Genomic DNA, 23052 nt, shown 5'->3' on the forward strand with positions numbered 1-23052 from the left:
AGAGGGAAAAGCATACAAAGGTATGGTGGGAAACACTGCGGGAAACACCGTGGCAGTTCCTCAAAGAAATAAACATAGAATTCCCACACAATCCAGCCATTACCCTTGTGGGTATATACCCAAAAGAATTGAAAGCAGGGACTCAGGCAGATAGCGTACGCCCATGTTCATAGCAGCGTTATTCACAATAGCCAAAAAGTGGAAATAATCCAAGTGTCCATCAAGGGATGAGTGGATAAACAAAATGTGATATATACACACCATGGACTGTTATTCAGCCTGAAAAAGGAAGGGAATTCTGATCCATACTGTCAGGACAACATGGATGTACCTAGAGCACCTTATGCTAAGTGAAATAAGCCAGATATAAAAGGACAAATACTATATAATTCCACTTATATGAGGTCCCTAGAGTAGTCGAATTAATACAGAAAGAAAGTGGAGGGTGGTTACCAAGAGCTGAGGGGGTGCGAAATAGAGGGTTACTGTTTAGTGGGTACACGGTTTCAGTTTAGGATGAAGAAAAAGTTCTAGCGATGGATGGTGGTGAAGGTCGTGCAGCAATCTGGATGTACTTAATGCCCTTGAACTGTACACCTAAAAATGGTAAATCTTATGTATATGTAACCACAGTAAAAGACGATTAGAAAAAATAAAATAAGAAATAAAGGAAGCCTCACCTCCCCCCCAAAAGTTGAGTAGCACAGCCAAAGGAAGGCACCGGTCCCGGAACAGTGGGTTGTGATGGGAAAGGACTGGAGATAGACTGTCAATGGCCTTGCATGTGGGCAGAGCAGGGCAGTGCCACACAGATGGACACCAAGATACAGGCTTAGTCTCAGGTGTCACAGATGGGACTTGGGGCAGCTGGAGGCCCCAGGCCGTTCACTGCTGGCTGACAGCACTGCTATTTATCTGTACAATGTAATGTACAAATATCAGTGATTTTTGTAATGCTTGTGTTGTGACGTAATATGGGTTGGGAAGCCCTGTTGTACTGGACATTTGCTGGTTTTGCCTGCTAGCGTGTTCTGTTCTTCTCCTTCTGGATCAGAACCTCTATTTCTGCATCTTTTCCACCATCAGCCCCTGTAGATCGTGGGGACTGATTCCAACCACGCCCCCTCCAAGGAGGGGCAAGGGATCGGGCCTGGCCAATCAGAGCACCAGAATCCCCCGGCCTCAGTAATTGGTGCAGAGGCAAAAGTGTGACCCAGGCCTGGCCAATCAGTGTAGGTCACAATTTCTACTCACTCCTTTGGTTGGTTCAGGGATAAGCACGCTACTGAAGTTGGACCAAAGAATCTTAATCTCAAGGCTTTTGTAGTTCCTACACCACTCCCACTGGGGTCGCTAAAAGTGTAGGATGTAAGAATGGAACTGATTCTGGCCATTTTGCCACACGAGGGAGAAGCCTGTCGGAGAACGGAGCCCAAACTGGGAAGCACAGCCAGGTCATGGAGAGACATACCCAACGCTGGTGACATTGCCTGATTGCCTAGATCCAGCTATGCCTGAAGCGCTACCTTTTCAATCATGTGAGCCAATAAATTCCCCTTAAAAAAAATCAAAGTCGTTTGAGTTGAGACTTGATTACATGCAACCACATTCTACTTTTATAGAATGTCATGCATTCCAGAGTTGGGACATGGGTCACATGTCTGCCTCTGAACCAATCACTTTGGCCGTGGTTTGTGAGATATGTTGATTGGCCAGGCCTGGATCACTCGCCCCTCCCTGGAGTCCAGAGTCATGCTCCCACATTGTTCCCTAATTCAGTCACCACTGAGCAGCCCCCTCACCATCACGGGTGCCAGCCGTCTGGCACGGGTGCCAACCATCTTACCGTGCCCGGATCCCGAATGTCATATTCGGAGGGAGAGAGGGCGGTTCCTTCTTGAGGCGCCGGTCATCCTGGTCACTGATGCGGATGTCATTGAGCTGACGGTAATGGAAATTCTCCCGGGCAGTTACCAGGCCAGCTTTTACTGCCCCACGGTTCATGGCGATATAATTCCGGTTCAGCTCATGGGGGCAGGTAGGCTGCTGTTTAAATACATTCCAGTGTCCAATGGCTGAGGGCAGGGAGAGACAGAGCCATGGCATGGAGATCAGTCTGGGAAGTAAAGCAATCCGTGGCCTCTGACAGAGAAGAAATTGGGGCACAAATACCTTCTCATTAACCTGCAGCCTGTTGGGTGACAGCCCTGCTTGGCCCCCTGAAAGGGTGGGGTCAGGATTCCCAGAGATTCTAGGCGATGCCTGAGCCTCCTTCATGGAGCTGGGTTTGCCTGGCCTTGACCTCGTTTGGGAGATCAGAGGGCTGGTCACGAGCCTGTCTATGCTTGCAGCTCAAAAGGTGCAGAGCACAGACAGTCTTGCCTGGGGACAAGGTTCCACACTGTCTGGGGCCCTTGCTATTTCCCTGACACCTTAGACCTGGACCCTTCGTGGTCCTGTCCTTCTCGGCTAAGCAAACTGTGGTTTCCACCAGAATCGTGCTGCAGGGCAGGCCCCTCGACTCTTTTCCTGGAGGAAGTAGCCTAGGTAGAGCGTTCAAGTCCCTTTGGGCTCCAGAGGAAGCTTGCTCACCTTCAGGGACCCCTCCATCCTGCCCCCGGATGTAGAGTCCGTAATTAAAATTAATTCCAGGCAGACTGCAGCTTCTTTCCCGGGGCTTCCCAAGTTCAGCCTGTTGGGGGAAGGACAGAGAGCCAAGGTGAGCAGTGGAACCTCAGACCAACAGTATTACACTAAATTCAGTGACAGGGAGTCATCGGGTGCTGCTTTACCCCAGGCCCTGGGGGCGACCTCGGGGCTACTAGGGTGTGGAACGCGAGCCCTCCCTGAGATGAGCGCTAACTGTTGTTGGGCGTTGAGACACCTTGGGGAAGCCTGCCTGCTGTGCTACTGCTCAGGGGCGGGTGAGGAGAGCAGAGTCAGGAGGACCCTCGTGGCGGGGGGCGGTCGGGACCGAGGCCTTGAGGGAGGACGTGCATTTGTGCAGCAGGAGAGAGGGGCGGCACGGACCCCGCACTAAGCAGCCGTATTTGGGGTCCAGCCCAGATCTGGCAACCTAGAGCTGGAAATGATGTATCTTGCAGATGGACGGAAAGACCTGGTTCACGGAGACTCACCTGGGGCCACCCTTGAGGGAGGGGGCATCTTTCCTCCCTAACCCTTCATTCCTACTGGGGATGGCTCAAATCATCGTCACTGGAGCTGCCTCCTTGGATGTCACCTGAGGGTGTGGGGATACGGTGGCAAGGCCCACTGTCACCCGCCTGGCGGCTGGACTGCCATTCTCACTCTTTGGGTCTCTGGTCAACTCCTTAACCCTCCAGAAGGAGTTTGTAGGGATGAAATTGCTCTATGATCAACCACATCATTTCCCCCATTGTACAGGTGGGGAAGCTGAGACCCAGAGTGGCGGGGTCACGATCCATGGCTCCTAAAGGCTGGGGCTGGATGTCAAATGCAGTTGTGTTTGGCTTCGGGGTGAAGCTCTTAAGCATGATGCTGCACTGCCTCTCTTTAGACTAGCAGCTCCCTGAGCTCAGAGGTCCTGTCCTGTATGGTGCTTAGATCGTTGCTCTTCATCAACGGACACCCGCTGAGGTCTGTGCTCCAGACACAACACTGGGTTCTTCATATGCCTCTCCTCCTTAGTCCTCACAGCTGCCCTTTGAGGCAGCCCATCACTGCCCCCATGTCTCAGATGGGGAAGCTGAGGCACAGAGAGGTCAAGACAGGTTGCACGAGGCCACATGGGACAAGAAGTGGCAGAGCTGAGATTTGAACCCAGGCTGTGTCTCCAGCCCACATTCAAATCCGCCTGCTAAAGAGATACCAGCCAGGTGTGTGACGCTCCCGGTACCATCAGGCCCCTGGGGACCATGGACCTTACTGAGCTGGGTGGGTGCAGCTGCTCCTCCCACCCCCATGGGCCCCAGGCAGTGGGCTCCCAGTTGCAGGGTGTTACATCTCCCAGGACATTCCTGGCTCTGGCCTCACCAAAGCCTGTCCAGAGAGTCTGGTGGCTCCGGGCTCACCCTTTCTCCTTTTCCCATCAATCTCTCTCCCCTTTTCTCTGGCTCCCGGAGACCTGGGCGTTTAGAGTTGGATGATGCGGGACCACCCATAATGGCTCATCACTGTCTTGGGGGAAACCCCTCCCTTGGGCTGGCAGTCTGGGCCCCGCACCCTCCAACCCCATCCACCTCTGCAGCTTTGCCTTCCTGGGTACTCCACGTGGTCCTGAGAGTTAGGCACAATAGAGCACTCCCCACCCCTGAAGGGTCTGCCGGCGTCCCGGCCTCTTTTGCTCTTGGCCTGCCCCTCCCCTTTCTGGTTCTTATTCTTCAAGCTCTCTGGACCCCTGGGGCTCACTGTGGCCTCTCCCTCATCTGGGTCTGGTAACACTTACTATCCATTCTATTCATTTGGGGCTTAGAACTGAAATGATCTTCTCAGTTTCCAGGAATGCACATGCCGGGCCAGCCTGCCTGGAATATAATATCCTACACAGCCTTCTAATGGCTTCTATTGACTTCTTTTTCCTGGTGGCACATAACAGGTGTTCTAGAAATGCCTGAGATTAAAAACCACTTCCTTTGGGAAGCCCTCCCGGGTTGCCCTCAGTACAGGCAAACTTCCTTGTCTATGGCACCATAGGGCCCTGAGCTCCACCTTTAGGGCACTTTCACAATTACGCAGTAGAACCTGCTTCAGCATGGACTGGCCGTTACAAAATGGTGCTCAGTGAAGAAGCCAGTCACAAAGGACCACATATTGTATGATTTCATTTACAAGAAATGTCCCGAGTGGCAAATCCATAGAAACAGAAAGTGGATTAGTGGTTGCCCATGGCTGAGATGGAGAGGGGAATGGAATGACTGAGGCGTGATGGTTAAGGGGTATAAGGCTTCTTTGGGGGTAATGAAAATGTTCTAAAATTGCTTGTGGTGCTGGTCGCACAATCCTGTGTATATGCTGAAAGCCATTGGATCCTATACTTTAAATGGGTGAATTGTATAGTATGTGAATTATAGCTCAGTAAAGCCATTAAAGATTACAAAGTAGTGTAATTAAGTCATTAATTGTGTGATGATCAGTTTAATGTCTGTATCCCTCGGTAGACTGTCTGCTAAGTCTTTCTTTCCTTCTTCCTTCCTTCCATCCTTCCTTTCCTTCCTTCCTTCCTCTCTTTCTTTCTTTCTTTCTCTCTCCCTTCCTTCCTTCCTTTTTCCCTTCCTTCCTTTTAAGGTTAATTATTTTTAAAATAGACTTTAGGGCTTCCCTGGTGGCGCAGTGGTTGAGAGTCTGCCTGCCGACGCAGGGGACGCGGGTTCGAGCCCTGGTCTGGGAGGATCCTGCATGCCACGGAGCAACTGGGCCCGTGAGCCACAACTACTGAGCCTGCGTGTCTGGAGCCTGTGCTCCGCAACAAGAGAGGCCACGACAGTGAGAGGCCCACGCACCGCAATGAGGAGTGGCCCCCGCTCGCCACAACTAGAGAAAGCCCTCGCACAGAAACGAAGACCCAACACAGCCAAAAATATAAATAAATATATAAATAAAATAGACTTTATTTTTAGAGCAATGTAAAGTTCACTGCAAAATTGAGCAGAAGGTACAGAGATTCCCCACATGCCACATAGTTTTTATTCTCACCCCTCTTTTCCAAAGAGATCAGCAGAGAACAGATGCTAGTGAAGAGGGGCTGAATGAGTGAATGAATGAATGAACTGCCTCCTTGGAGACTCTGGCAGCTCTTTCCTACACACTGCCTCATCCTTTTTCTCCCTCTTCCTTCTCATCCCAAATCCCAGGCCTTCACCTCCCTCGAGAGCTGAGAGTTCTGAGGTTCAGGTGGGGGCCCTGGCTGGGTGGTTTCTTTGCATTTCCTTCCGTGTGATTCACTCTGAGCTGCAGACGAAGCCCTGGCTCCTCATTTGTTTATGAAAATGATCTGGCCTCTCCGGTGAGGTGACGGCAAGGGAAGTTAATTAAAATGTGACTTCTCCGGGAGAGGCCCCACCTCCCTCTGGCAGGTGCAGGTGGGCAGAAGTCCAGCTCGCAGAGGAACGACAGACTCAGCGGCTGCCATTGGGCGGGGCCTGGCGGTGAAGGAGGCACGGAAGCAGGCGGGTGCCTCAGTCTCCACGCTTTTTAGTGAGGGTTGCCTAGGAAGCAACGACGGCCAGAAATACTGAAGCCTTGGGCTGCAAAGGTCATCCCAATGGGAAAGTCGCTCATTCGTTCACTGCACAAATATTTATTTTGTATCTCCTCTGCACCAAGCTCTGTGCCAGGAGTTCTAAGGTGAACAAAGCAGACACATACTGCCCCCTGCCCTTATGAAATTCCTTATCTTGCTAAAAGGACAAACTGAACAAGTAATGACAACCAAGGCCACCAGAGGGTTTGATAGGGGAGCACAGACTGCCTCTAGCTCTAAAAATGTGTGAGTCTATAGAATGAGAGAAGGTATTTGCAATACATATATCTGACAAAGGGTTGCTATTCATCATATATAAAGAGCTGCTACAAATCAATAAGAAAAAGGCAGACGATCCTATAGAAAGACGAGCAAAAGACTTGAATAGGCGCTTTATTAAGGGGATGTCCAAGTGGCCAGGACCCATATGTCAAGGTGCTCAACCTCTGAGAAGTACAAAATAAAAAACTCGATGATATTGGTAAAGACATGAACCAGAACACTCATGCTCTTGGTGGGGATGTAAATTGGTACAACCACTGCGGAAAACTGTTTGGCAGTATCTATGAAAGCTAAACATATGCTTACTGATAACCCAACAATTCCCTCCTGGACACCCAGCAGAAATGAGTGCCCAAGTCCACCCAAAGAGATGTCTGAGAATGCTCGTAGCAGCTCAGTTTGTGATAGCCAAGCACCGGAAACTACCCAAATGGCCATCCCACGTGGATTAAAAAAAAAATGGTGACATATTCATTCAATAGAACACTCTATAGGGGTGGTTCTCAACTGGGGGCAATTGTGCCCTCGCCTCGCCCCCACCGAGGACATTTGCCCGTGTCTGGAGACGTTTTTGGTTGTCACAGCTAGGAGGCAGTACTACCCTCCCTCCAGTGGTTGAAGGCCAGGGATGCTGTGAAACATCCCACAATGCACAAGACAGGCCCCACTGCCAACAACAAAGTCATCTGGCCCCAAATGCCAATAGGTTAGGAACTGCTCAATGGCACCGGGAATGAGAGAACAGCTCTACACAACCACCTGGGTGGTTCTCACACAAATGTGGGACAGAAGGAGCTGGACACACAGGGCAGGCACTGCTCCATGCCAGTGAAGTTCAAACACAGCATGACTAATGTCTGGTTTCGGAAGTCGGGAGGGTGGGTACCATGGGGGTGGGGACGGTGGCTGCAAGCAGCACAAGGAGTCTTCGGGGGCACTGGTCCTGTTTCCCGACCTGATGTGGGTGCCCCTCACACCCCGCGGTCCTGCCCCCCGCCCCCCGCCCTCCCTCAGAGCGCATCCGTCTGCAAGGCGGCCACGTATCACAAGAGCAGTGGGGTCCTGATATTACCATCATGCTTGAAATTCCACCCTTGGTAGTTTGATCCTTTAGGTTCGGGCCGTGTATCTCAGAGTCCCTGCGTTAACATGTGAACGCCCTAGAGGAGCAGTGTATTCACCCATTACCAGCTCAGCTGCCCAACGAGATAAGCCGACTGACCCCGCCCTGGTGCCACCACCACCGACCACGGCAACACCGTAATCATGGCGACCGTGGGCCAGGCTCCACAGGGCGCTTCACTGCCCCCCAGGGTACCACTAACGCGTAAAGCAGCCCTGGAAACTACACGGGTTTTCGGGTGGGAAAGGGAGGTCTGGACAGCTGTAGGGGCTTGTTTGCCCAAAGCCTCCCAGCTAATGAGTGGCCAAGGGTGGACTTGAACCCACATCTGACTCCACGCAGTTTTCGCTGCCTCTTGGCGCTTAGCCGCAACTGCCCGGGACTCTCCATTGTTTTGTCCTGTGCGCGGACTTTAGCTCTGCAGACTGGATTTTGCTCACGCAGAACAGGTGCATCTGACCTGTTCGCACGGTGCCCTCCACACCCACAGAGGACGTAAGTAGCCTTCTGCCCAGGAGAGCCCCAGCGACAGGAGGCCGTTTGATGTACAGACTGTGCGTTATGGGAAGAGCTGTCATTTCAGTGACCTGGACACGGGACAGCTGAGTCATGCCTGGGTCAGGGCTGGAAAGGAGAGAAGATCCAGATCTTGGATTGGCATTTTGGGGAGAGAGCCAACCTGAAGAAGATCCCAGGGGGACAGCCAGTGAGAACAGGAGTGCTGAGGGTTCTCCCAGGGGCTCCCTGGAAGCAGCAGAGAGGATCCAGCCAGAGGTGAGAGGGCCCGGCACCGACCCTGGGCTTCCCTCCCCAGCTTGTCCAGAGGGGCTTTCCAGAAGCCTACAGAGAATAGCTGCCTGACAGAGGAAACTACACGTCTCTGGGCAACTCAGGGACCAGCTAAGGACTGATAAACAGGTGCTCAGAGGAGCTTCTGACCCTGAACTTCTAGATGCAAGCAAACTGGCTGTGAAACTGATGAGATGTGGCCACAAATCTCAGCTTTGATTGGCCACCTGAGTCCCACAGGTAGCCTGCCCCTCCAGCCCACAATACGATGGGAGATGGCTCTCAGCTGGAATGTCCAAAGTTCCTGGGACAGATGGCACAGTTGTGGGGTCATGTGAAGGCTGAGAGCACCCTCCCTGCCCAGGGATCCCTGGGAACCACCTTGTTCTCTTTACTACAGAAGTAAAGAAAGAAACGAGGAAGAGAGTGAACATTAATTGGGCACCTCCTACGTGCAAGGCTGCTACGCCCCGTGACCTCATTTAGCAAACACTTTTATTGAGCACTTACTATGTCCTGAGAGCTTTTCTTGCTTCACCCCGAACTCTGCCAACCTCACTGGGAGGTTGTTTTCCCATTTGACGGTTGGGAAAACTGAAACCTAAAGAGGTTCACACTTGCCCAAAGGCACCCAGGTAGTAAATGGAAGAGCTGGCGTTAAACCCAGCCCTCTGACCTCATAGCTCTGTGCTCACCTACAGTGGCCCCTCACAACATCTCTATAACGGAGGTCACGTGGTCACCACGAGACAGAGGGGGAAATTGAGTCTCAGAAAGGGATGGGATGGCGGATCCCTTTCAGCCCCCAAATGCAAGCCCTCCCTGTTTCTTATGGCTGAATTCTAAGACACCTCGTGCACATCCTCAAGGTCTTTTCAGAGGCATACCTGAGCTTTGCACAAAGGGGAATTGTGAGATATTGGAAGCTATTCAAATCTGGCCTACTAGCTGGAGTCCCTTGTTGTTGAGGTGTTAGAATCAAGAGGCCAATGCAGGAGAAAAACCCCAGCTCTGAGCCTGGCCACCCCGCCCTTCTCAGCTGCTTTCAGATTGTGCCTTTTTCTGAGTTTCCTCTGTCACAAAGTGGCTTGGCTAGCATACAGCTCTGGGTGACAGCTGTCCCCATCAGCAGACAGCTTCATTAAACCTCATTAAGATGTCATCCCTCGCTGCCTTATTTCCCGTCTCTCAGCTCTAATTAAAACCATCTCGCTCCCTGTCCCAGGGGGTCCTGGGATTCTCTGGGCTCCTTCTGCACGGCAGCTCCCTCCACTACCCAACATCGAGGAACAAGCCTTGGAAACCTGCAGTGGGAACTGGGTCGGGCAGGCAGCCCCTGGCCCGGAAGTCCTCTTGGAGCAGCCCGTCACCAGCATCAGGACCGCTGGGGCTTTCCAGAGGCAAGTACCAGTGGCGTTTCCCACTAAAGTCACCTGAGACCCAGGAAGGAGGACCCCTATCCCCAGAGCCGCGCCAGAGCCCATTTTCCTGGGACAACTTCAGAACAAGTGACCCAACCTTGCAACTCCGATCTAATGATTTCCCACCTCATATACTTTTAAAAAGTCTTAACCTGCCCCCATTTCCCACCAAAGAGGTGAAAATGGGTGAAATTAACTGGCTTGGTTTCTTGGACGGTCTGAACTGGATCTCACTCTGGACAAACGAGCTGGTGGTCATTTCCAAGATGGGTTTTAGATCTGTCTGGGAGCGTGATGCCTGGGCTCTAGACCAATCTTAGGTGTTCATGTATGAGGACTAAGCCCCATGAAGGAAGCACTCCTACCTCCTGGCAGCCACAGAAGAGTGTAGCTCACTTAACCCTCTCGTCCAGAGTCTAAACTAAATGTATGTTTGCTCGACAGTTGAGAAGCCTCCGCTCACTTCCCCACATCCTATTAAAGCGTAGTTCCATGAAATCCCACAGTTATTGCCTGGTGGTTATTAAATAAATATCTGTATACGGCTCTGCCCACACACGCACATGCACACATGTCCCATCTCGCTCATGGAGGGGGAGTTCATTATTATAAAACAACTTAAGACCCTCGAATGAAAAGCACAATATAAATGCAAATTGTGATCACGATTAGCATAGAGGATATTTATTTATTTCCATAATGAGAACGTCAGATAAACAATCATGTGAAATAAGGTGCATTATGCATCAAAGGACTCCGGCGTTGTCTCAGAAGCCAGATTCTTTGAACGATGTGCATTGTGTGAGTGGCAGTTGAACATCGCATAATGATACTGAAAAGCCATACACCAGAAGACCACATCCATATATGATCAAAGGCATATAAAATAACGTTAAGTGAGAAAAAAATCAGCAGGATTCAAAAATTTACATACACTATTGTTACAACCATGTAGAAAAAATTCATTGAAAAAATACTGGAAGGAAACATAACAACGTAAGTGACTGTGTGAGGATGTGTCCTTGGAGGGGCAGCCCTTGGGCAGGGGCAGTGTGTGGGGGGGGTGCGGGTGATGGGTACTGAGATTTTACTTTTCTAATTAAAAAAGTCAAAAGGCAGAGTTAAAGCCAAAGTTTCTATTTCCTATACTCCTGCCAAGGGCCAAAGTTAAGGTTCTTCTTCTACGTCATCAAGTTTATAATGGGGGCTGAGCTGGCTGCCGCTGGGTCAGGGGAGGAAAGGGAGGGGAGGGGAGAGCCGCAGGTCCAGCAGGAGGATACCAGAAACTAGCCTGTTAATGTCTCAGAGCTGAGACCTCGCTCTGCCACTTCCTGTGTGACCTTGGGCAAGTCATTTGAATCGTCTGGTCCCCTTTCCTCACCTGTAAAACCTCCCCAGGCCAAGGATTGGAGCCCAGTATCCAGTGGCCTCTGTTACTGCTGTCACTGTTGGTATTACTAGAGCGGCTCACCAGCTCAGGACAAGGGGAGCCCCAGGCAGTGCAGACACTGCTCCAGGCCCCACTGCGCCTGCCCGGCACACCACTCGGCTGGCCCCTGCCTGGTCCCCACGACCCAGGGCTGCCTGTGTTTTGCCACCTGCCTGGCTTTTCCGTCCTCCCCGGGGCAGCCCTGGCTCCCTCGGTGCTGCCAGAACCGTTACTGCAGCTGATGTATGGCCCTTGCCGCGTGAGGCAGTCACGGTGACAGGGCCCCGGCGTTCTCTCCCCTCCCCCTCGACAGCTTGAAACCCGCTCCTTCATTTGCATTTACATGATCTCGCTGTGCAGCTTATGAGATCGAGAGATTTATTTGCTACTTAGCTTGATGTTTGATTACACTCCGAGAAGGCAGCGGGCAGCAAAGTGCGCGGATGCCTCGCTCTGAGCCCGCGGCCTCAGGGGGCCAGTAACTCAACCGCAGGTTTAGGTGAATGAGGGGAAACGCACAGCCTTTCGAAAAAGGCAAACATGAGAGGTTGGAAGGAACAAACACCATGATCTGGATTTTTTTTTCTTTTAAAAAAGCAATGGGGGCTTCCCTGGTGGCGCAGTGGTTGGGAGTCCGCCTGCCGATGCAGGGGACACGGGTTCGTGCCCCGGTCCGGGAGGATCCCGCATGCTGTGGAGCGGCTGGGCCCGTGCGCCATGGCCGCTGAGCCTGCACTTCCGGAGCCTGTGCTCCGCAATGGGAGAGGCCACAACACTGAGAGGCTCGCGTACCGCAAAAAAAAAAAAAAAAAGCAATGAAAAGTGGCTAGGGCTCACCTGATTATGAACAGACCCAAGCCACTCTCAAGAGGTAGCTCACTGTCCTGAGAAAGGAACTCCCAGAAACTTCCTCCTGGGTAACAGCAGAAGCCCCTAAAAGAGAAGGTACCTCCGCTGTTGGGAGGTGATGAGGATGGACTCCTTCTTACAAGTATGGCTCTCGAATTGGGACGTCAGGATCCACATGGGCTCTGTCAATTACACCTGCGTGATCTTGAAACAGTCACTCAACCTATCTGGGCCCCAAGTTCCCGATCTGTAAAACGGGGGAAACAGCACAACATCTTAGGTCTGTGGCTGAGATGAGTAAACAAGACGATCTTGGCACCAGAGTGGACGCGGAGAGGATGCCCAGTAAATGGAGCTGTTATGGGCAAGACTGGCCATTTTCTGAACACACAAGGGATAAAGCTAAACGCCCTGATGGAGAGAAATCACCAGGGTAATGCTTTGCTAAGCGTCACTCGCCTGTTTCGTGCGTTACCTACTGCGTGGGGTTTAATTCCAGCCCCCAGCCCCCAGCTCTGGGAACGCACAGCTGGGGCGTGCTTAAAGAAGGTAGACTCAGTTTCCTAACAGTCTGAGCCGGGCATAATTAGCAGCTTTATTGGCTAATTGCAGATTGGCTGCTGCCTGCCTACGGTTCATCCCACTCCAGCTCCAAACAGAAATCATTTGGCAACTTACCGGGACTTTACAGTTTGATGTGTACAAACACAAGTTTGGGGCCAAATGCCCAGGTTGGAATTCTGGCTTCTCAACTCTGTGTGACCTTGAACAAGCTGCTGAACCTCTGATCCCCAGTTTCCTCACCTATAAAATAGGTATAATGGGAGTACCCAGCTCGGAGGGTTGTTGGAGCATTTCGTGATGCAGGGGGAGTTCTCAGCAGAGGGCCTGGGAAGTTCTCAATGAGAAACAGTCATACTAGCCGGTGGATGTCATTAGCCTGTCCACTGGGGGGAACTATCAGCGACTCTGTCTCCATTTGTGTGAACAGAGAACTAGCTATAAAATTGATGGCTCCTCGAAAACTTAAACGTCAAATTACCGTGTGACCCAGAAATTCTGCTCCTAGATATAAACCCAAAGGGACTGAAAACTGGTGTTCAAACTAATATGTGTACATGCATGTTTACAGCAGCATTTTTCACAAGGGCCAAAAGATGGAAACCACCCAGATGTCCAGCAGCTGGTTAATGGAAAAAATGTGGTCTATCCATATATGGTAGAATATTAGTCAGCCATAAAAAGGAACGAAGTCCTCACACATGCATGAACCTTGAAAACATACGCTAAGGGAGAGAAGCCAGATGACAGAGGCCACGTAATGTGTGATTCCACTTACATGAAGTGTCCAGAATAGGTAAACCCACAGAGACAGAAAGCAGATAGTGATTGCCAAGGAATGGGGGGAGGGGAGAACGGCAGCGACTGCTTAGTGGCTGCGAGATTTCCTTCTGGGGTGATGAGCATGTCTTGGAATTAAATAGAGAGGGTGAGTGCACAGCATTGTAGAGGTGCTAAATGCCACCGAAACATACATTGAAAAAATGGCTAACAGTTGAGGGCTGCCCTGGTGGCACAGTGGTTGAGAGTCCGCCTGCCGATGCAGGGGACGCGGGTTCGTGCCCTGGTCTGAGAAGATCCCACATGCCGCGGAGTGGGTGAGCCTGTGAGCCATGGCCGCTGAGCCTGCGCGTCCAGAGCCTGTGCTCCGCAACGGGAGAGGCCACAGCAGGGAGAGGCCCGCGTACCGCAAAAAAAAAAAAAAAAAAAAAAAAAAAAAGTTTAATAGTTAATTTTATGTAAATTTTGCCTCAATAAAAAGAAAAATGAATACGCCCACAGGAGAGGTATGCCATGCCTCCCATCTGGGCAATTTAGGAAACTCCTCTCTCTCTCTTCCGGATGGGAGAGGAAATAAATGCAAATGAAGTGGCTGCTGTCTCGCTGTGGGACAACGTGGTTGGAAGACGTTGCTCAGCTTCAAGGAGATGAGACCGGGTGGAGGTGGATTGCGGGGCTGCGGGACCATTTCCCGCCCCGATTGTGTTGCTCTGATGGTCCGTATGGCAGAAGCTGGTGCAGGTGTGTCTTTTAGAGGCGTCTTAGAGCTTCACGAATATTTGTTTGAAACCCGAGGACCAGTGAAACCGGATGGACTCCGTTTCCCATTCTGTCCCTCCTTTGTGTGGTGTGGCCTCACTTCTGGAAGGCTGCTGTTGGGGGAAGGGGGAGAAGAAGCCCTGGCCTGCGGGTCCAGAGACCTGGATGCTCATGGCCGGTTTCTCCTCTCCTCCCTAGGCCCTGCGTTTCCTGTCCCCGGGACCATGGAGGAGATCAGAGTGGAGCTCAGAGAACCTCAGGTGGATGCAAAGGACAGCCTCCCGGAACACAAAGCCCGCATCCTGAGTCGGCCAGACGGCCGCTGGGAGACACCCTTTATTTATGGGGGTCTCCGTGTCAGACTTCTTTGGAAGAAAGCGTTCTTCGATTTTAAGAAAACTATGAAATCACTCAAGTAGGCCGTCTCAGAGGTCCTCTCCGCTTCCACCCGGTGTAGACAGATGGGAACAGAATCCAGGCTCTGATCCTTCCTCACCTCTCTGAGTCTCAGTTCCTCTTCATTCGTGAAATGGCGATAACCAACCCCACCCCAGGGTATAATGACAAGATTTAGAAGAGATGACCGAGGTGAGGTGTCGGGCACGCAGCAGGTGCCCACCAGCTGGGAAGGGCTCCTCCTTTGCCCTCCTTCTCCCGTGTGGCACCAACAAGGGAAGGGGTACGTTTCCAGACCGTGGAGAAGGAATAGAATAAGAGGTCCCCTCTACAGAGGTAGGGCTGATGGCATAAGAAATAAATGGCGTATTCATTTGGTCATTTGGTCAGTTCAGCTACCAAGGCTCAAAGCCAGTGGGCCATAGAGGAATCAGATTTAAGAAAGAGGCTCCCTACCAAAAAGAAAAAAAAAAAAAAAAAAAAAGAAAGAAAGAAAAAGAAAGAGAAAAATCAGAGAATGATCTATGTACATTTCAAAACTTAAAACAGAAATCAAAGGAAAATGGAACTGTTTTAAGTTTTGACAGCTGCAGGGTTCATTCTGTTTGGTTACTCTATTTATGTTTTCATTTTCTTTATAGATTCATTGAAAATCGCATCATGTAATAGGGAAGAAAAATGTTCAGTGTTTTTTCACCCCGATAAACCCTTGTTCCTTCCCGAGAACAGATGAAAACGCCAGCTCTAGTGACTTTTGTTTTGATGTATATTTCATAATATCTCATTGATTGTAAGTTTTATTTCCATGTCAATAAAAAACTGGTATTGTAATAAGTGAGAAGGAGTTTAACACAAAGTGGCAGCTGACCTGTTAGCACAGCAGATCGCAGGAGGGGAGGAAGGGGCTCTCAAATGAAGCCGGTTGATAAGGACGGCTGCGGATTCCAGCACAAAGCTGGGCCGCTGCAGAACAGGGTCCTACCTCTCCCCTGTCTCTGCAGCCTCGGGGTTGTCTCCTGGTGGGTTCTGGGTTGCCGTTTTATAGGACAGTGAGGCCGGGCCTTAAGCAATGTTTCTTTTATATGGCAGAGGTGGCGGCAGCCACGTACGGGGCAAAGTACACTGTGCTTGGTACCTTGGAGCTTTCAGAGACGGATGATAATCTAGCTGCGGAGGGAGGAAAAAGACATGACCGTGGGAGGCATTAACCACGAGCTCTGTTGGTGGCACTTGGACAGGAGTGTAAGAGGGAAGAGGGCTTGTGAGACTGTCCGGGGGCTTATGGGCAAGGGGGCCACCATCCAGAAGGGGAGGAGGGCAGGGGAACTCTGGGGAGAGGGGGACCAGAGAGGGGCTCAGGCACCCAGGTGATGCTGCTCAGAGCAGGCCAGAGAGTCTCTGCATCTGAGATCTCAAAGGTCAGCAGTGGCTTGGGGGTCTTATGACCACGGGGCTGTATCTTATCAATGGCCAGATGCCAGTGTAATATTAAGGGGTATGCAAAATGGGCTGAAAATCTGTTTGTTTGGGCTAAACTCTCCGGGAAGTTGAGCTACGAGGGCAAAAAGTGGAAAAGGCCAGCCTGGTCTGCTCTGAGCCCACAGGAAGGTAGGAGTTTCTGGACTCAGTGGGAGCAGCAGAACTGACAGTTTCCTGCCTTGTGACTATGACAGGTGGGCAGCAACCAGGAGGGTTGGGAGATGGGAGGCTAAAGGGGAGGATCAATCCAGGAGGGCAGCCTGGAGGAGGCTCCCTCTCCTCTTCTCTGGCCTCGGTGTTCCCGTCTGTAAAATGAGGGAGCAGAGCTAGTTGATCTCTGGGCCCCTCCGACTCTGCCATTCTTTTTCTGGAGCATGTCTGGATCCACGTGAGTTGGATCCAGGTCATCCGAGTCTTTGGTTCAAGGATGCAGAGCAGCACAGTGGGAAAGCTTTAGGGTCACGGTCGGCCTGGTCTGGGTGTCAGTGTCAACTCTCCCATTTGTCAGCTCATCCGTCAAACACCACCCAATTCACAGGCCTGGTGAGAGGAGAGACCATTCAGTGTCCCGCGCATAATAGGCCTCACGAAATATCTGTGGTAGGATTGGGTGGTGATTATTATTAGAGAGAGTTGATGCTACCTGTGCCACCTCCATCAGCAGCATCTGAGCCTGGTGACCTGCCCACCTGCACTCAACCAGAATGACCAAAGCAAAGCCAACTGTGCTGCCCTGGGATGGAACTCCATCCATGGCTTCTCCGGCACAACCCCCCAGCCACTTTGAGGCCTCTTCCCGGGTTTGTAGGAGATCCTCTAGATGCTGAGCTGCACCGTGTACAATGGATGGAAAGGATTTGGAGAATGGGATGATGAAGACCTTGGATCGGCCAAACCAAGCCCTGTCCTCCAAGGCCCTCCTGTACACCCACCCACCCTTGTCTACACACAACTGAAAACGGGAAATACCAAGGCTCCGTGGTTGGCAGGGGGGAATGAACCATGGGAGAGAAGGTCTGAGCTCCCCCAGAGACGTTCGGTGCAAAAGACAGCTGAGCAATACTAAGGGCTCGGGACGAGGGGCTGTGCTATGCATGATTTCATGGGCAGCTTCTCAGATGGAATAGGACTGCATAACTCAGGTAAAGATTTTAAATATATGGCGTAATTGCTACATGTGAAGTCTGTTTGTACTTAGCTTTTAGTCTTGGAAATTAACAAGCTCTGTGCTGCTCCTCCAATTAATCATTAAAGAATTAAGAGTGAGAATATCCACTATTGTAAAAGACTCCAGTGATGATGGTCTATTCAACTTATAAAATAGACACATTTGGTGCAACTGAATAATCTTCCTCTTCTCTGCACAAAATCAGGAATACTAGTCATACTCAACGGCTGGAGTGAATGCTTACAAACTGGTATAGACTAGCCCATAATTACCAAAATGGAAAAGAACAGCATTTTGTAATGAATGACAAGCTGCTGACCGGAAATCTAATTTGGTCTAATTAAGCAGCCTTTTGTGAGGATTTGTCTTTAGATGGAAAGAGGGAACCGAGGAGATCTAAATGCAAATGAACTCCATCACTTTGGTCTTAAAGGGCCCAGCCCTCTTCTTCATTAGATTATTAGTCCTCTCGTTGTCACCTCGACCCCTTGCCAGGCCCCACCTGCCTTGGAGGAGCCTCCCATTTCTTGTCCCTTGCCTCTCATATCTTTTCAAATAGGACACCTCGCATCGACAGAGCTGTCAGGGAGCTCTTGCTTATTCAGGAGCAAATTTTACTTTGCTCAAAGTAATAAAGGCCAATGGGGTTTTGCTTATTAGAGGAATCCACTGCTGTTCTCTGAGGGTGCACCTTCTGAAGTCTGAGGGTTGAACACACACCCAGTGCCATCGGCACTGACAGAGCAACTGGGGGAAAACTGACCCTGCGGCGCAACCTGTGAGGTAGACCAGATATCCGCCTGCGTTTCCGTGGCTACTATCTGTCTGAAGGCTTGAGGCTGGAGTGCCCACCTCTTCAGCCGATCACAGGCTCAATCATCTGACCGGGTGGGTTCTCTTTGGCCCACAGAGGATTGCAACACACATCTTGCCCCCCACACGGAGACGCTGGCACAAGCCCCTCAGTCTCATATAGAGACTTCAGGGATAAGCAGAGGCCAGATGCTTGGGTGGCGTTCATGGGTTCACAAGGTCATCTTCAGGTTCAACAGTTCACCAGAAGGACCCACAGAACTCATAAAAGCCACTATACTCATGGCTGTGGTGTATTACAGCAGAAGGATCTAGACTAAAATCAGTAAAGGGAAGAGGTGCCTGAGGCAGGGTCCAGGAGAGACCAGCTGTCCTCTCCCAGTGGAGAGGGTTTACTTCTGATGTCAGGGACGTGTGACAATATGCACAGGATATTGCCAACCCGGGAAGCTCACCCGAGCCTGGTGTCCCTGGTTTTACTGGGAGTTGGTCGCATAGATGTGGCTGATCCCTCATGTGGTTGACCTTAGTCTCCAGCCCCTCCAGAGGCTGAGCTGATACTATGTGGCCCAACCCACACCTGCTCCCCCGCATCCCTGCCATCAATCGCATTGTTAGTATGGGCCAACTGGCATGGCCTAGACCCCCAGGGAAACTAGACACTCTAATCAGGCAGGACATTCCCAAGGCTTAGAGGTCAGAGGTTTACCTCCCAGAAGTCAAGGCCAGTCCTTTCTCAGAATGTGCAGCGTGTGGACAATGCAGACCTGCTGAGTTAACCCTTTACTGTACATTGGCTGATACCCATCTTCCCAGCTGCCCCAGTGGAAGCAGCAAAGCTGTGAGACTGGTTAGGTTGGGTAGATGAAAAGGGAGAAAACAAATCCCCTTTCCTCACACTAACTCTACGGGCCTCCCCGCTTAGCTCTCTTTGTTTTCAAAGAAATTGCAAATTTTGGGGCTTTTTCATATTCCCAGCGGGAACAACTGGATGCATGAAGGAGCAGGTGGCTGTGGCAGCTCCCCCACCCCTGGCTCAGCCATCACAGCGACCCCTCCTTTACGCCCACTGGCTCTGACCCAGCGTGCCCGCTCCCAGGCTGCCCGTCTGAGTCTGCAGCCTGGTGAGTTCAGCCGTCCTCTCCTCACTCCACCCCATGCCTGCCTTGGCCTTCAGAATGCCCAAGAGAGGGAGCCAGGAGGAGGGTCCTGAAATGACTGAGGGGCAGAAGGATGCACAGAGCATCCTGCAGCTAGAAATAGCAAAGGGAGAGCAGGAACTCCTTCCAGTCCTGGTCCTGAGTATCATTATGGGCTGAATATTTATGTTCTCTCCCACAAATCCATTACATTGAAACTTAATCCCCAGTGTGATGGTGTTAGGAGGTGGGGCCTTTGGAAGGTGATGAGGTCATGAGGGTGGAGCCCTCACGAATGGGATTAGTGCCCTTATAAGAAGAGGCCAGAGAGTTGGCTGTCTGTAAACCAAGAACCCAACCCTGCAGGGCCCCAGAACTGCAAGAAATAAATGTCGTTTAAGCCTCCCAGTCTGAGACAATTTGTTATAGCAGCCTGAGCTGATAGGACAAGTACAAACAGCTACTATGTGTTAAGCAATTCCTATGTGCCTGCTGTCTTAGTCAGGGCTCAGTGTTTGACACCCATTGACCCCTTGACTCTTCCTGACCTGACCTTTTATTTAAACTGCACCCAGCCTCTCCTCATCCCCTCGCTTGCTTTGTGCTTCTGCAAAGCACTTATCACCACCTCTGTGTTTTTCTGCTGAATTTTGATCATCATCTTTCTCTCCTCCCTAACATGTGAGCTTCATGGGGTACGGATCGTTTTTTTGTTATGTTGTTCACTGCTCTGTCTCCAGTGCCTAGAATAATTCTTGGCACATAGTAGGTATTCAATAAATCTTTGTTGAATGGTGAATGAATGAATGAATTCTCATCGTAACCTATGAAGCAGGGCTCCTCTTATCCCAGTTTTACAGATTAATGCTCAGCAAGGCTACCTGCATGTCCAGGGTCACCCAGCTAATTGCCAGAGGCAGGACTGGGAGACCAGGGGTACCTGACTCTGGGCCCCCCTGGCTGGTGCCTGTATGATCTCCTACAGCCTTTTTACTATCCTGGAGCACAGAGAAAACCATCAGCTTGATAGGAGGCACCGAGGTAAATGGAAGAGCCTGTTCATGGCTCCAGCTGCCCGAGGCCTGAGGAAGTAAGTGTCACAGCACAGACAGGTCAGGAAGTCCTCTCTCTTGCGCTGAACATCTCCTCTGTATTAGTTTCCTGTGGCTGCCACAACAAATAGCTACAAACTTGGTGACTTAAGAACAGCAAAAGTTTGCTTTTGCTCAGTCCTGGAAGCCAGAAGTCCAAAATCAAGATGTCAGCAGGGTTGGTTCCTTCTGGAGGCTCTCAGGGAGGATGTGTTCCATGCCTCTCTCCCAGCTCTAGGGGGCTGTTGGCAAGCCTTGCATTCCTTGGCTTGTGGGTGTATCACTCTAATCTCTGCATCCATTTTCACCTGGCCTCTTACCCCTATGTCTGTGTCTCAAATCTCTCTTTTCTTTTTCTTATAAGGACACCAGTTATTGGATTTGGGGTTCACCCTAAATCCACTAGGGTATCATCTTGAGATCCTTAAATTGATTACATCTGCAAAAACCCTATTTCCAAATAAGGTCACATTCACCCGCACCGGGGGTTAGGACTTGGACATATCGTTTGCGGACATATCCTGTTAACGACATGACACAGCAACGCCATCCAGCCATCCACGCTGACTAGCACAGTGGGGACACTATCATTGCCCAGCCTTGAGCAAACTGCATGTCATGGGAATCACCTCGGTGTCAAGATGAGCCAGACCCAATGCAAATCAAAACTATTGATACAATGAGGTACCACCTCATACCGGTCAGAATGGCCATCATTAAAAAGTCTACAAATAACAAATGCTGGAGAGGGTGTGGAGAAAAGGGAACCTTCCTACACTGTTGCTGGGAATGTAAGTTGGTGCAGCCACTATGGAGAATGGTATGGAGGTTCCTCAGAAAACTAAAAATAAAATTACCATATGATCCAGCAATCCCACTCCTGGGCATATATCCAGACAAAACTATAATTTGAAAAGATACATGCACCCCAGTGTTCATAGCAGCACTATTCACAATAGCCAAGACACAGAAACAACCTAAATGTTCATCAACAGATGAATAGATAAAGAAGATGTGGTACGTATATACAATGGAATATTACTCAGCCATAAAAAAGAATGAAATAATGCCATTTGCAGCAACATGAATGGACCTAGAGATTATCATACTAAGTGAAGTAAGTCAGAAAGAGAAAGACAAATGCCATATGACATCAGTTATATGTGGAATCTAAAATATGACACAAATGAACCTATCTACAAAACAGAAACAGACTCACAGACATAGAGAACAGACTTGTGGTTGCCAAGAGAGGGGGTTTGGGGGGGTTTGGGGAGGGATGGAGTGGGAGGTTGGGGTCAGCAGATGTAAGCTTTTTATATATAGAATGGATAAACAACAAGGTCTTACTGTAGAGCACAAGGAACCATATTCAATATCTTACAATAAACCATAATGGAAAAGGATATTAAAAAATATATATATATATATGAATCACTTTGCTGTACAGCAGAAATTAACACAACATTGTAAATCAACTATACTTCAATTAAAAAAATAAAAAAAGATGAGCCAGACCCCATCTCATGGAACTGACCTCATGTATGAGTCCCTGACTACAGCTCATGAGGAGACAGGAGTCAGACACCAGCGCTTGACCAGATAGATAAGCCAAGTTCTGGGGGCCCAGAAGCTGAAAGAAGTTCACTCTCTCCCTCAGGGGAGGTCGTTTGGGGAAGATTTCTCAGATCACTTGGTCTGTGACGTAGCAGGTGAGGGGTGAGTTGGATTTTTCTGGCAGTGACACGTGAGTGGCGTTCCTGGCGACCCCTGGGACCAAGCAGAGGAAGAGACACATGCAGAATCCCTGGGCACAGAGGAGATTGGCAGGAGTGTCATAAGGGAAGTATAACAGCCATGGGGATTCCCAGGAGGGAGCAGGCTCCTCTGACCGCCAGGCTCGGGGCAGACCTCTTGGAAAAGGCAGCGTTGGAGAAGGACTTGGAACGTTGGACAGAGAGATACGGGGCAGCTTTTCACAACGTGTGCCAAGACGGCACAAAAGCACGAACAGAAACAAGAGCACATATAAGCGATATATGATATTTGCCTTTGTCTGACTTACTTCACTCAGTAATCACTTATATGTGGAACCTAAAAAAAAATGGTACAAATGAACTTATTTACAAAACAGAAATAGAGTCACAGATGTAGAAAACAAACATGGTTACCAGGGGGGAAGGGGAGGGGGAGGGATAAATTGGGAGATTGGGATGACATGTACACACTGTTATATATAAAATAGATAACTAATAAGGACCTGCTGTATAGCACAGGGAACTCTACTCAATACTCTGTAACGACCTATACGGGAAAAGAATCTAAAAAAGAGTGGGTATATGTATATGTATAACTGATTCACATTGCTGTACACCTGAAACTAACACAACATTGGAAATCAACTATACTCCAATAAAAATTAATTGAAAAAAAAAAAAGAAACAAGGTCAGCAGAAAATGGTCCAGCCACCCAGGGGAAAGATGAGTATGGGGGCCAGGCTGTCTTCTTTAGGGAGTAATGGATGGTTGTGAGTCAAGGGCGGGTGGAGCGATCAGTACCGCGGTTTGGGAAAGTCCGACAGGTGGTGAGTACAGCAGAGACCGCAAGGGAGGGCAGCTGGTGGGGGTCCCCAGGAGTCTGGCTCTGCGCTCCGGGTGGAAGTGACAAGATCTAAACCAACAGGGCAGCTGTCAGGACCCTCCTGACTCAGTGCCAAGGTGAGACGTTTGAGCTCTTCCCTCGCAAGTATCTG

General features: G+C 50.3%; 1 protein-coding gene across 1 annotated transcript in view; it reads right to left on the reverse strand.

Moving 5' to 3' along the window:
• Positions 1–365: 365 nt before the first annotated feature.
• The window catches only part of CFAP77 (cilia and flagella associated protein 77), an 82087-nt gene continuing 59400 nt past the window's right edge, over positions 366–23052 (reverse strand). The window contains exons 3-4 of the mRNA XM_027104448.1: positions 2593–2692; positions 366–2075 (exon numbers count right to left, since the gene is read on the reverse strand). Coding sequence (XP_026960249.1) covers positions 1843–2075; positions 2593–2692 — 333 coding nt within the window. The 3' untranslated portion in view covers positions 366–1842. The remainder of the gene's footprint in view (positions 2076–2592; positions 2693–23052) is intronic.

This window comes from Aethalodelphis obliquidens, unplaced genomic scaffold (genome assembly GCF_003676395.1).
Source record: "Aethalodelphis obliquidens isolate GAN/ISIS:26980383/991018 unplaced genomic scaffold, ASM367639v1 scaffold7, whole genome shotgun sequence".
Lineage (NCBI taxonomy): Eukaryota > Metazoa > Chordata > Mammalia > Artiodactyla > Delphinidae > Aethalodelphis > Aethalodelphis obliquidens.